The 15,396-nt window shown below is 41.1% G+C and overlaps 1 protein-coding gene across 1 annotated transcript in view; it reads left to right on the plus strand.

Annotated features, from left to right (window-relative positions):
* The window catches only part of LOC126330497 (G-protein coupled receptor GRL101-like), a 643,973-nt gene that overhangs the window by 430,118 nt on the left and 198,459 nt on the right, over positions 1–15,396 (plus strand). Inside the window, exons 10-11 of the mRNA XM_049996361.1 lie at positions 6,728–6,850; positions 11,631–11,747. Of these exons, the coding sequence (XP_049852318.1) occupies positions 6,728–6,850; positions 11,631–11,747 (240 nt within the window). The remainder of the gene's footprint in view (positions 1–6,727; positions 6,851–11,630; positions 11,748–15,396) is intronic.

Consider the following 15,396-nt stretch of genomic DNA (forward strand, 5'->3'; position numbering starts at 1 on the left):
GCGCCTAGAACCGCGAGACCAATTGAAGTCATTGCGGACGGAGGAAAAGCTTGAACTGGGGAAGGTAATCGGCCATGTCCTTTCGGTGCAACCATTCCGGCATTCACCTTAAGCGATTTAGGAAAACCACGGAAATCTTAAATCTAAATGGTCGGACAGGGATTTGCGCCGCCCCCGTCCCAAATGCGAGTCCATGGTCTCATCACTGCGCCTCCCAGCTCGACTGCAGGAATGTGTCCTCGATAAAAATACTCTTAACAAAGTGATAGGTAGTCAAGCGAGGGAAGGAGATGATGATGTCGTTTCACATCTGTCAGAGCACACACAATATGGATGCGACAGCAATAGCTGAGCGCTTAGGTTCTAGATACGGTCACACAGTTAGCGTTAACTTTCAGTATTGGATTTGCTCAGCACGGTGGTAAGTCCTGCATTTCTTCTGCGCCACTTTCGCAACTATTTTTAGGACATTCTGTTGCGTAAAATAAACGCGCTGAACAGTCGAAAAGTGCAAAAAACCACAACAAATCACGATTGTTACCTTACCAGTTAGAACCATGCCCTGCAACTGAACTATGGAAACAGTCGTTTGAGGCAGCAGGCTAAGCACAGCGATATGACAGCGTTGGAAAAAAATTGAAGGTTTGACTCGATCACGCTCTGGTTGTTGGAACAGTAGCTGTCGTGTGAACATTAGCTGTCAATCACTTTGTTATCTGATCCATAGAAGCTCTTCCACGATCAGTAAGAGGAAGTACTCTACGACACGATGACTGATCTTCAGCGATCATAATCTATTCGGGCGAACGATGGTTCTGACGTAAGTTTCCCGTAATTTCCCTAAATCGCTTCAGGCAAATGCCGCGATGGTTCCTTTGAAAGGCCGTCCATCCCTAATCCGAGCTTGTCCCGTTGTCGACGGGACTTAAAACACTAATCTCCTCTTCCTCCTCTGTAATCTATTGTTAGTCAACTTTTCAGTCCCATTGCTGTCTGCTTGGCCATGACTTTTTTGTAATCCTAATAATGTATTCTTAAAAGTGATATTCCTTGTATAGATAATAAAAGCTAGTTTTCCTCCAATATCCGCCAAGATTCGCCTAGCAAGGTGACGGGAAAAATATGAATTAAATGTTTTTTTCGTATAAATATTTAGCCTTTCGCTCCATGTTCTCATCGAGCGTAAGTCCGAAGCCTTAGACGAAAGTTTCTGCATCATCGTAAAAACAATAAATATCGTATTTTTGTAAAACAATATTATATTATTTTGTACCAGACTTTATCATCAAATGGATCTATCAGTTTAGAAGGCAATATCTTATTCAACTGCGTTCGACCGCTCTATTTGTTTGTTTTAAACTCTGTGAATGCAGTCACTGTCTTCCGTTCGTGCTTTTCGTTACATTGCAAGTTCATGAGCAACGTGCCCGTCTGCGTGACAATCCTCGAGCTGAATGAGGAGTACTATCTCCATCTCCTGCACTAATTCTCTACCAATAGTAAAGAAAAATCGCGCGTATAGTACACCAAACTACTATTTTTTAGATGTGCCTCTAATTCTAAACAATATTGTGTGCAACAGCACTAGTGGTCACCATCAAATGCCTTGTTTCGTTTCGTTGTTCAGTGCTTGGGGTGTTTGTACTAGAATGAACGATGGACGAGAGTTTGGTTCGTTTCTGGACTTAATAAAGAGTGTTCCCAGAAGAAAAAAACTGTTTATCCATAATAGCAAAAGCAAAATGTGTGTGGCAGACTGAGTGAAGGAAGAGGGACAGGTTCTCTCCGCAGTGCCCATCGACTCAGAACAGTCGGTGTGCCGGGCGCAATTTTCCCTCCACTTCCGGAAATACCCACTAATAGTGGACAAGAAAAAGATTAACCACCAGGTATCCTGATCCCACTTTTCTGAAACTTCCACCATCTCTCTTAAATGCTCTCTACTACGCTGCCTGCTGCCGATATCGTAACTTTTGTTGCCAAATATTTGTCTGCATGTTTACAACAAGAGCACACCCAACGCAGTGCAGGGAAGGTGCTCTCTGTGACGCTGCCAACTGTTGACGTCGTAACGTATAGTACCAAATATTCGTCTGCGTATTCATAAGAGCGAGGTGCAGGGAAACTTTGCAAACCGAACTCATATCCTGTCCCACCAAACTCACTATCAATTCAGCATCCGTTTAAGAAAAACACAACATATGATGGATACTGATTAGTAGCAAGTCTACCCAGAGCCACTCAGCGTGAAATCCCACAACTATTTCGTCAATAACTATGGAACCAACATGAGCTGCCACGCCGAGATCAGTAAGGTCGCGATTCGCAGTATATTTAAAAGAGGGACTGACGTGTTTAATATTGGTCTTTAGAAATCTATGCTTATTGCATCCAATTCTTCTTTTTTGTGGTAAAGAAAGGAATGAAATATAGATAAACAGCTGGGCATTACAATTGCAACACCGTGGAGCTGACATGCAACAAATGTCAGATTAGCATGAAGTGGGTCTCTCTTCCAGAAACTAGGCTGAACTGTTGGTCTTTTGTGAATGTATCCCTCATGTAAAAAGAAACGTGTACCAGTACCTGTCGAAATTTAACAGCATCATGAACGTGGCCCACGGAGATCGTGGTTTATTGTTCCACGCTATTACTTCTGAGTTTGGTCGGAATCTTACGACTGTCATGCAAATTTGAAATCGATGAGTTCAGAAAGGCCATAGTGCCAGACAGCATCTCAACGGCTCTAAGTGACTAGCGCCCGAGAGGAGAGATACAGGGTGTTTCAAAAATGACCGGTATATTTGAAACGGCAATAAAAACTAAACGAGCAGCGATATGCTTGGGACAACAGTACATTTTCAGCCGGACAAACTTTCGAAATTACAGTATTTACAATTTTCAACAACAGATGGCGCTGCAAGTGATGTGCAAGATATAGAAGACAACGCAGTCTGTGGGTGCGCCATTCTGTACGTCGTCTTTCTGCTGTAAGCGTGTGCTGTTCACAACGTGCAAGTGTGCTGTGGACAACATGGTTTATTCCTTAGAACAGAGGATTTTACTGGTGTTGGAATTCCACCGCCTAGAACACAGTGTTGTTGCAACAAGACGAAGTTTTCAACGGAGGTTTAATGTAACCAAAGGAGCGAAAAGCGATACAATAAAGAATCTGTTTGAAAAATTTCAACGGACTGGGAACGTGACGGATGAACGTGCTGGAAAGGTAGGGCGACCACGTATGGCAACCACAGAGGGCAATGCGCAGCTAGTGACGCAGGTGATCCAACAGTGGCCTCGGGTTTCCGTTCGCCGTGTTACAGCTGCGGTCCAAATGACGCCAACGTCCACGTATCGTCTCATGCGCCAGAGACATTCGCTAACGATATAGTGCACAGGATTGATGACGGCGATATGCACGTGGGCAGCATTTGGTTTACTGACAAAGCTTATTTTTACCTGGACGGCTTCGTCAATAAACAGAACTGGCACATATGGGGAACCGAAAAGCCCCATGTTGCAGTCCCATCGTCCCTGCATCCTCAAAAAGTACTGGTCTGGGCCGCCATTTCTTCCAAAGGAATCACTGGCCCATTTTTCAGATCCGAAACGATTACTGCATCACGCTATCTGGACATTCTTCGTGAATTTGTGGCGGTACAAACTGCCTTAGACGACACTGTGAACACCTCGTGGTTTATGCAAGATGGTGCCCGGCCACATCGCACGGCCGACCTCTTTAATTTCCTGAATGAATATTTCGATGATCGTGTGATTGCTTTGGGCTATCCGAAACATACAGGGGGCGGCGTGGATTGGCCTCCCTATTCGCCAGACAGGAACCCCTGTGACTTCTTTCTGTGGGGACACTTGAAAGACCAAGTGTACCGCCAGAATCCAGAAACAATTGAACAGCTGAAGCAGTACATCTCATCTGCATGTGAAGCCATTCCGCCAGACACGTTGTCAAAGGTTTCGGGTAATTTCATTCAGAGACTACGCCATATTATTGCTACGCATGGTGGATATGTGGAAAATATCGTACTATAGAGTTTCCCAGACCGCAGCGCCATCTGTTGTTGAAAATTGTAACTACTGTAATTTCGAAAGTCTGTCTGCCTGAAAATGTACTGTTGTCCCAAGCATATTGAAACAAACGGTGTATTTCTATGACTGCTCGTTTAGTTTGTATTGCCGTTTCAAATATACCGGTCATTTTTGAAACACCCTGTATATTGTTTGCTCAGCTGTGCACAGCTGTGCATTAACACCACATATCCTGATTCAGGAAGTGGGATTTTCTGAATCAAGACGAGTGTCCATACGGGCAGTGTGGCGATATGTGGAGCACCACGGACTGTCAGCACGGCGACCACTTTCGTGGCTTCTCTTGACGCGGAGCAGAGGAAACGACTACCGTTGGCATGCGCAACGACAGCGCTGGACACGAGAGTGGCACCACAAAGTCTTTCAGACGACTTCTCTGGCTATAGCTACAGCATCACAATGGACGTAGCGGACCTTGGAGCGGAACGGGATACTAAATGTTAAAGATTTATTTAAAATAAAGGAATGCGAGAAAACAGTTCTTAAATGTGTAAAAAATCACCTTGTTGTATAATAATCACCTTGCCTGAAGATCACTTAAAACTGAAAGTCATGTATTTTTTTACATTTTTTTTCAAAGACATACTTACGTATTTCCCATTCTGCCGCACGCACGGGGCAGAATAGGGCAAGAGCAGTTTTTATGAAATTTGCATAAAGGTCGAAATTATGAGGAACATCACCTTAAAACTAAGACATAACGTTGGTTGATGAACAATTTAGAGTAAGGAACATAGAATCTTCAAAACAATCATTAAGAAGAAGAAAATATTTTAATGTCATTTTGAAGAATGCACAATTATATTTAATGTCTAATACCAAGTTAATGTTGCTGTATTAAATCGCATTTCTCGTGCACCAAATGTCTTTTCTATCTTCCGAATAGGCAACATAGGACACATAGTAATAAATCCCGCCCAGCCATACGAGTTTCTTTGCCAAATCTGTGCGGCAAGCCTTTTCTTTCTGGTAGCCGATAGGCTAATAATCTGACCACGAGATATTTCATCGTTGGACCAAAAGGTCTACTCTCCATTGACTTCAAGCATGCTTTTTGCTCTGTAGTGAACACATTTTTAAATATCCCAACTGACTTACGAACATTGTAGTTAGGATTATTCTTTGGTTCACCAAAGTATTTTTCCAGCGTTTCAAATGGTTCGAATGGCTCTGAGCACTATGGGACTTAACTGCTGAGGTCATCAGTCCCCTAGAACTTAGAAATACTTAAACCTAACTAACCTAAGGACATCCCAAACATCCATGCCCGAGGCAGGATTTGAGCCTGCGACCGTAGCGGTCGCGCAGTTCCAGACTGTAGCGCCCAGAACCGCTCGGCCAACCCGGCCGGCTTTCCAGTGTTTATTTGAGTACATTAAACTCCTTAGACGCTTTTTATACTCCCATTTCAGAATGTAAGACGACTGAAACTGACATTTCCATTGATTTAATATCTTACTGCTGCCTATCAGTCTCTCTAATGTAAGTTTACACCATCTGGACAAGCAAGATAAAAAATAAATATATAGTTCAGTATGTACTTGGCTCAAAACATGAAAGGATAAATGGAACACTATCCCATTTTGCCCCGTCTCGTTCCTCCCCAAGAGCACATTTCAGGTTAACAACATTTATGGGGCGCTGTAACTGAAGGATTTAAACGTGTTATATTCGTAACTGACGTACAGCGAATGGCATGCACTTTAAGAACAGTGTATTTAAGGGCGTACAATTAAGAATTAATGACTTGTTTTTCGTTTAAATTCACCTAAAGTTACAAAAAACATAACTGAATACATTTAGGACAACCGTTCACTTAAAAGTCGCACGCCAGCCTAAGTCAAAACGGCTGTGGCACCTTCCCTTCTTTTCAGAGACATAGTTACGTATCACTACAATACATTGCAGAACTCCCCAGTCTAGAAAATAGCATAACTCCGTTGTGTCCCGCTATCCCGTTCTGCCCCCAATTCCCTTGTCGATGCGTGCAGGCTCCGAGAGGAACGAACGTTGTCAGTAGCACAGCCGATAATTTTGACAGTAGGAGTTACATTTCTGTTGGTGACTGTGCCCATCTGCGATGTCAATGTGACTTTATCTTCCAACAAGATAACGCAAGCCCGCATGTTGCCTGTGCTATCCTAACCTACCTCGGTACAGAGGGTGTTCGGATGTTGCCATGACCAACAAGTTCTTCAGATCTTTCACCCATTCCAAACATCTGGTGGTCGTATGTTGCTGAGAAATTGGCACGCCAGATACTACGACTGAGGAACTCCAGCATCGAGTTGGAGCAGCATGGAATGAAGGAGGGCCTACTCACATCTGTCATTCACCCTCAGTCTGACGCGACACCCAGATCGGCTGCTGCCAGAAGCGGCAGCTTTGTTTATTATATTTCTCCTGTTGTATACCCCCAGATCACTTTCAAATTTAATCACCCAACCTTGCTCCTATATTGTGAACGCAGAAAAACTCTAATTTTGTTATTTGCTATTCTTCCTGGCGTTTCAGTTTTAATGTTCAGTATGCACAAGGCTAACATTACTTTTACGTTGCTTAAAAAATAATGTATTGTGTTACAAATGTATTTTTGACAAACACGTTGAAATGTTTGCAGACTCGTTTAAATTGGTCTCTACAGAAGATCTGTTCAATTGTTCTGAGGGACGTGCTATACCCCTGTCCCTCGTGTGTGATTTCAAACGAGACTGTCTGAATGGAGAAGATGAACAGTTCTGTGGTAAGTATAACCAGCGTCTTAACTCTCAGCAAGCGGGTATAGTTCTCAGATAAAGTGAATCACTTTCTTTTTTTAATTGTGCAAAGTGTAGCAAATAGCACTTTTTCTCTACATAACAGCTGGTATAATTGTCTCAGAACAAACAACACTTTCTTCAACGTGGACCGTATTTTATCAGATAACTGTAGTGTAGCCCTGAAGTTTGCGCAAAGAAGGTACCAGATGTGTTCTCCACACTGACACAATTTCTTCTGCAGCCAATCATAACCGTACATTGCATCACAAAGACCAGACTCCTTTATTTATTCATTTATTTATTATTTACGTTTCTCTTTTCGTGTGGTCATAACATGATGACTTTTGAGAACGCCATATTGTTTACAAATTTATAGTACATATATTTCTGTACAAAGGTTAGATACATAACTTACTTATCTACAAAAAAGTACATAATAATACAGCTTAGAATTCCTTCATTTAATACAGACGTTTGTTTATAAGAAAAGATTTGAATTTTGTTTTAATTGGATCCACAGTATGTATTCTCATAGGGTTCCGGCAATTTGTTGCAGCACATTGAGCCACTGATATATGGCTGTGCTCTGATGCTTTTAATTTGGCTCTTTCTCTATAATAACTGTGCTTAGTTCTTGTGTTGTGGTTATGCACATCATAGCGTTTGGATGCGTCATCCTGATGGCTTACAATAAATGATGTATATAAATACACACAGTGAGTATACAACGAGATGTTTTATTTTTGATAGAAACATCACTACAAGTCTCCCTGTATCCCTTAAGATGTTTCAGCGTAAGAACTCGCTTTTGTATCACCAGTTTAAGTACACATCAATGGCACGCCCCCACAGCTTTGTCCCGTAACTTATAAACGGCAAAATCATCCCATAGTCTTCACTGTTTTATTACACGAAGTTTTAGACAGCTGGATACGCAAGTATAATGCACTGTTTATTTTCCTGGATAAAAAGTAACATGGTTTCCCCTTTGAACACTGCCATCCAAGTACAAACCAACCAATTTACAGTCTTCATTGTCTCTACACGAAATGCCATAAATATTTCCTACACGTCTGTGGCATGCGTTCCTTACTGTGAAATCCAGTAACTGTGATTTGGTGGTAGGGACTTTAATAACTTGGATATTAAAATATTTAGTCGCTTCTGCTATCCAACATATTGAAAAATGTGTTATATACTCCGCATTATCACCGAAAAACAACAGAGAGGTGACACCAGCACACGAGAAAAAGAAATGATCCCAACATTGATCCCTGCAGCACGCTCTGCATTACTGTCTCAGTCATAGACTGAATCCATTACAAGCTCCAGCAGTATTATTGTCGCAAAGAACGCAAATGTGTTTTTAGTACATTTGTGGATCCTGTGTACAAAAATAAAACCTGTTGCTGTTTTCTAGTGACATGTTTTGATATCCTTGAAAATTGATATTTTTGTCATTGTGATAGTGCTTAATTTAATTATTCTGCAGGTGGTGCTTTTGAGAAGCGGCCGCTTTATTTACTATGAATTCTCATACATAATCGTCAGTTCGTAAATCAATCTACAGAAAATGATAGACATTTAGTAGCATTCTGATTAGCCATGCTCAATTGTATGAATGCAGAGTCTCGCGGCGATAACATTCAATAAAATGTTCTCGGGTTTCCAACCGCGTCAATTGCTTAAAACTACACAAGCTTTTGGCCAAGCATTCCTTGGCCATTGTCAAGTGGTATGACTGCCAGTGGGTTGTTGGTGCGCCCTTATATACCCTAGCTGCCGGATGTGACGTCACTGGTGCCGGTGACATTGCCATATATGGGCATGTTTTGAGTCGGCGTTCGATGTGCCCTCTTCAACTGTGCGATCGCTGGATCCCACGCAGCGCTGACCTGCAAGCCACCATCTCTATTCAGGGTGTTTGCGGTAATTTTTATTTCAATAGCTTCCTTTATTAAACTGTCCCAGAAGCCGTTAGTACGAGCCACGACAGAGGTATCATCAAATTTTATCTAGTGGGCGTTTGCTAACGAATACTCAGCTAACGCAGATTTCTCTGGAAAGCATAGGCGATAATACCTATCATGTTCTTTTCTGCGATGTTCCACAGTGCGCACTGTCCGATGTACTTCTGGCCACACTCACGAGGTACTCCAGGTGTTCTGAGACCTACTGCGTCTTTAACTGGTCTCAGTAATTGACGGATTTTCGTTGGAGGCCTGAAGATTGATTTCATCATGTGTCTTTTCAACAGACGGCTTATCTTGTCCGACACAGAGCCACAGAACGGCAGCAAAGCGAGTTACTTTTCCTGCTCTTCGTCGGTGGTCTTGTTCTGATATTTCCCAGAAATCACTTCTTTCACTTGATGGGCGCTGTAGCCGTTATTCCTGAAAACCTTGCGTATGGGGCTCAGTTCATGGGGCAGGTTATCGTCGTCTGATGATGCATCAATGTTTGTAATACTTTGCGCTTCTGTGCAGGATGATGATGGCTGGTGACGTGCGGGTACAGGTCTGTACGGGTGGGTTTTCTGTAGACGCTGTGGCCGAGGCACCCATTTCGTTTACGGTGGACAAGGACGTCGAGTAAGTGCAATGCATTATCATTTTCCACCTCCATGGTGAACTGGATATTACTGTTGATGCCATTGAGGTGTTCCAAAAATTCGTCTAGTTTCTTGCGCCCGTGTGGCCAAATGACGAACGTGTCGTCAACGTGTCGAAAGAAACACTTCGGCTTCAATGGCGCAGTATCTATGGCAATAACCTCAAAATTCTCCATGAAGAGGTTTGCAACAGCTGGAGTCAGCGGCCTACCCATTGCTACGCCTTCTGTCTGATCGTAATACTGGCTGTTGTACCTGTGTAAGTAGCACAACTGCTTTTTGTACATCTGCGGAGGGCTAACTCTTAGCTGAGAACTTGATCCTATCGTGAAGGAGTGCTATGAACTTCGTTTAGGGTGTAAAGTTGGCGCCTGCGAGTGGAAATGGGCTTTCAACTACGCTGTTCCACGTGTGTTACCCTACTGACAGGCTCGTCAGAAGTCTCATGTTTCCCTTTATTTGCTGTTTCGATGACTTGGAGAGAACCAACGGATCGCACAACATATTTTAAGAATGAAACCAACTGAACAATAAGAAACAATTGTGCATTAATTACCGGTACCAGTAGCTCCTAAGAAAATTCCGAATTGTGCATTAATTACCAATACCAGTAGCTCCTAAGAAAATTCCGAAAGTGATTGACGATGAATACACGATGAAAGCGCAGAAGACGGAGAAGGATACGTGTATGCTGCCCCAACATTTCAACAACGTTGTTACCCACAGTGACGGGTAAGATCATGCTAGTACCATCTCGACAAGTGAATTATGATTCGTAACTTAACAGGAGACGAAGAAAGGAAGAGAGATGGATTCCCGTTATTTCTTTCCTGTTTTCTGTCGTTCCCTTAGTTGCTCTAAATTCGTGGAGGTATGTACCGTCTATGCAACCAAATGAAGACAGTTTGTTTATTGCCATACGAGTTTCGCTTCCTTTATTTGGGAAGCACCATCAGTGGCCTGAAATACATGTTTCCTTTTATACATACAATAAAAGTATTATGTGGTAGATATAATATGCTGCTATATTACATTTTGTCGTGTTTTTCTCTTGTTTTTTAGGTTAGAAGCAACTTTTGTAGCACAAGTTCTGTACTGTACTGTGAATGTGTCTTTCGGTGTTACCATTTCCACCGAAATTTGTTGGATAAGAGGATGTCCTGCACGTTTTTTCCACTCATTAGGAATGCTGCATTCCTTCAGAGACCTATGGTACATCACTGCTAGAAGAGGGACGAGTTATTTTGCTTGCTCTATATGGAGCTGACTTGGTATACCTGCAGGTCCACTGGCACTTTCTATGTTGAGCAGTTGCAGTTGCCTTACAGAGTGGAAACTTAATACTTGTTCAAGTTTGTTTCAGCTTGGAAGAGTTCCTGGAACTACCAGTACTGCTAATTTGAAGTACCTTTTAGACCAAAGACCATCATCAGTCACATATGTTATTTATCTTGGCACACACCCAAACAGTGCTGTTTTTCTATGATATTTGAACATGAAAACCATTATGGTGTTGTGTTAAGCAGAATTAGATGTACATAATTATGATCATCCTCCAAGAATTATTACTACAATGATTCCTTCATAAGATATGTATTCTTGTGGTAACATTTGCCTGTTTACAAAGGGGTAAGCCAATATTTGTAACCTCGTCTAAACACTCATCATTCTGTACAACAGTTCCATGTTCTAATACTCACTATGGTAATCATACTACATAGCATCAAACAAATGAGTATTTGGTCAGCACTATACAGGTGCTACATTGTGTGTAATTTATCAAACAATGAAGAATCCAGGATGGTATGTAACAATATTATGAAAAGTAACGCCACTCACCATATAGTGGTGATGCTGAGTCGCAGATAAGCACAACGAAAAGACTGTCACAAATTATTTGTGACAGTCCTTTTGTTGCATCTATCTGTGACTCAGCATCTCTGCTATAGGGTGAGTGGCAACTTTCCTTTTCATAATATTGTGTGAAATTTATAGTGAACATACCTGTTGTGTTTCTCTTTAATTCATTGTATCACATGAGAAATTCATTGCTACAGCTTCAAAATCAGTATTAATAACCCATTATGAGTCTAGAGCTTAATGAGTTTGTATGTAATCAGAAAGGTAAAGTTATTTTTTTTTCTTTGTTTCAGGAAAAAAGAGTTGCTCAGTAAAAGAATTCACTTGTGCTAATGGACAATGTATTCCATTGGAGCTGGTCTGTGATCTGAGTTTTGATTGTTGGGATAAGACTGATGAAATGAACTGCAGTGAGTAAAATTACAAATTTGTTACATATTATGTAATATTACTAACTTTTGCAGTATAATATTACCATTGTTATGCAGGTGAAATCTGTCAGACTTTCCATTATTATTTTTTGTACATTGACAGAAACAGAAGTAGGCATATCCCATACTAAAATTAGAAAAAATTAATTAAAGGAAGGTAAATTAATTAATTGTAGGACAAATAACCATGAAAACAACAACATTGGTAAATAAATTACATTAACAGAATTGTATATTTTTCATTGTTTAAGTTACTGATCTGCCTAGCTCATTACATTCCAAAGGAGTAATGTATGCTGACAGGTCAGCCTGTATGCCTTTTGTTTGGTTCAGATTCATTAGTGCTTGCACGTATTCTGCTGGTTGCCTGTCTTTTAGTATACAATCAAACAAAGTTTAAATCCACTCCACTTTGGTGCTAGCAGTACGAAAAGTTTTTGTCTGCTAACTTGGCTACTTTAGTTGTTTACGTGTGTTGTATGAGCAGTGGAAGGATCTGATGTGAATGAAATTTTGCTAATAGACGACTACAGATCATAGGTGCTTCAGGGATCCAAGAGGTCCACAGTACAAATGCCAAAGAAAAAGATATATGAGTAGTAGAAAATCGCTAAAGCACTCACAAAGGTCCAACTAGTACATGAGAATTAATAATCACGTACACTGATGAAAATTAAAAATATATGAGAGACTTGATCATTCTCATTGTTTTCATTTATGACAATTGTTATTACATGACTGATGAATCATTGTTATGTGAGAGATTTCTGATGGTAAATGAAAAAGGTTTAACTGGTAACATGGCATATAGCAGATAGTTTCAAGTATCATATCTGACAGGTTGCATGTATATTTCTCATTCATTAATCATATTTTATTAACTTTAATTTCCTTATACATGCTTTAATGTACACTATCTGGTCAAAAATATTTGGACGTCTCCATGTAATGCAAAATTGACCACTAGATGTCCCGAGAGGTGGATGCACCAGTATAAATGGAGTACTGTGTTGTCATAAGAGGTGCAGTAACAGCAGACTGGATCAGTTAGGAGAACTCAGTGAGTTCAAACACAGAATAGTCATTGAATGTTACCTGATTAACAGATACATTAGAGACATTCAACTGTTCTCAAGCTGCCAAAGTCGACTGTTGATGTGATTGTGAAGGAAAACCAGAGTTAAACTGAGACCAGGCACGCCTCATGTACTGACAGACAGGGTCAGTAGAGAATTCTGTAAGATGGTTATAAATAAACATTTGAAATCAGTTAGTTACAAAGTGAAACCAGCAGTCCAGCTGGCACAATGACTGTGTGCAGGAAGTTACAATGCATAGGGTACAATGGTTGAGCAGCTCTTTGTAAGCTATAGATTTCTGCAGTCAGTACTAAGCTACACTAGAGGTAGTGTAAAGGCGACATCACTGGAGAGTGGATGACTGGAAACAAGTGAGATTAAGTGATGAATCACACTGCACCCTGTGACTATCTGATGGAAGGATGTAGATTGGATGAATGCCTGAAGAACATTGTGCATTGTGCTGCCACCTACTGCCAGGTGCTCCATATCAGCGACCTCAGTAGTCATTAGACATTGTGAGAGAGCAGAATGGGGCCCTCGACAGAGCTCACGGACTGCTCAGATGATTGTGTGCACTTGTGTCATATGACGCGAGATTTCCACATTACTAAACATCCACTGTTTCCTATGTGATAGTGAAGTGGAAATGTGAAGGGACACATACAGCACAAAATCATACAGGCCAACCTCATCTGTTGACTGACAGAGACCACTGACAGTTGAAGAGGGTTTTAATGTGTAATAGGCAGACATCCATCCAGACCATCACACAGGAATTCCAAACTGCACCAGGATCCACTGCAAGTACTATGACAGTTACACAGGAGGTGAGAAAACTTGAATTTCATGGTTGATCAGCTGCTCATAAGCCATACATCACGATGGTAAATGCCAAATGATGTCTCGTTTTGTGTAAGGAGCATAAACATTGGATGATTGGAAAAACATTGTGTGGAGTGATGAATCATGGTACACAATATGGCGAACCGATGGCAGGGTGTGGGTATGGTGAAAGCACAATGAACGGCATCTGCCAGAGTGTGTGGTGCCAACAGTAAAATTCAGAGGTGGTGGCATTATGATGTGGTTGTATTTTTCATGGAGGAGTCTTGCACCCCTTGCTTTGTGTGGCACTATCACAACAAGTATGCACTTTTTTTTCGTCACCAAACAGCAGGTTGTGTTGGTGTCAGATGCCTTCCTGAAATTTAGAAACATGGCACCAACCTCAGTGCTAATCTGTAGACACTCAGAGCATGCTGAGTTTTGCAAGATGTCTATTTTCAGAATCCATGTTGATTTTTATACAGATTTGTCTTGTCTGAAACTACATAGTACATGAACATAGCACATGTTTCATAATTGTACAACAGATTGACATCAACAGTATAGGCTTGTAATTATTTGCATCTGTCCTATGAGCCTTCTTGAACATGGGAATGACACACACTTTTTTCCAGTTGCTAAGTACCCTTCCTTGCCCCAATGACATATGATGAACATTTGTAGTGCCAGCAGTGAAGTATGAAGGAGGTTGTGTTACAGTGTAGTTTTTTTTTTTCTTTTAAAAAAAAAAAAAAAAAGATTGTGGCTCTCTTATTGCACCTAATGAAAAGGTGGAAGGAAATGAATGTATTTTACAGCACGGTATTATGTATAGTAGAAGAACAGTTCAGAGATGATGATTGTCTGTATCAACATGACATATAGCCTGCCATAAAGCAGCAACCATGAGGCAATTGTTCATGGACATTAATATCACTGAAATGGACTGGCCTGTCCAAGGCCCCAATAGAACACCTTTAGGGTGAGTTAGAACATTAATTTCACTCCAGACACCAGTGTCCAGCATGACCATCATCTCTGTTTTTGGCTCTTGAGGAATAATAGGCTGCCATTCCTCCACAGACATTCAGAGGCACCATTGAAAGTGTCCCCGGCAGCGTTCAGGCTGTCATAAAGGTGAAGGGGGAACACTTCCCCCCTCTTCCCCTCCCCCTTGTTAATATTCATTAGTAGGTGTCCACATATTTGTAATCATGCAGTGTATTCATTGAAGTGATTCACATATGTCACTGAAGACATCAGGAACTACCTGAGATACAGCATCTATTGAAATGTGAAACAATCACTACTGGGTAAGGTAAATGTCTCATGTTTGCTAATAACTAGAGTGTAAATGCTACCCTTTCTTCAGGTTACATTGGTTATCAGTAATTAGTATTCTGCTCATCTCAGTTTTAATGAGAAGCCAGTGAAAAACAACAACCAGTATGTGTGCAAAGTTTTGGAATAATGCTAAGAAAACCTGGAGCTGCAATGCAGCACTGAGTGCAGTACCTGAACACATTCCACACTTACATACAGACACTTAAATTCTTTTTATCATAAGCCATTTTGCTTACTTAATCAAAGACAGTGTCCTTCTGATGGAAATCAATCCTCTCTGAATATCAAAGTTTTCCACTGTTGCTGTAACTAAATAGTGTTGCAAATGTGTTTTGATTATTAACACCAAAAACAATAATGGCAGTTTAATAGTCTGT

Source organism: Schistocerca gregaria, chromosome 2, assembly GCF_023897955.1.
Source record: "Schistocerca gregaria isolate iqSchGreg1 chromosome 2, iqSchGreg1.2, whole genome shotgun sequence".
Classification (NCBI taxonomy): Eukaryota; Metazoa; Arthropoda; class Insecta; order Orthoptera; family Acrididae; genus Schistocerca; species Schistocerca gregaria.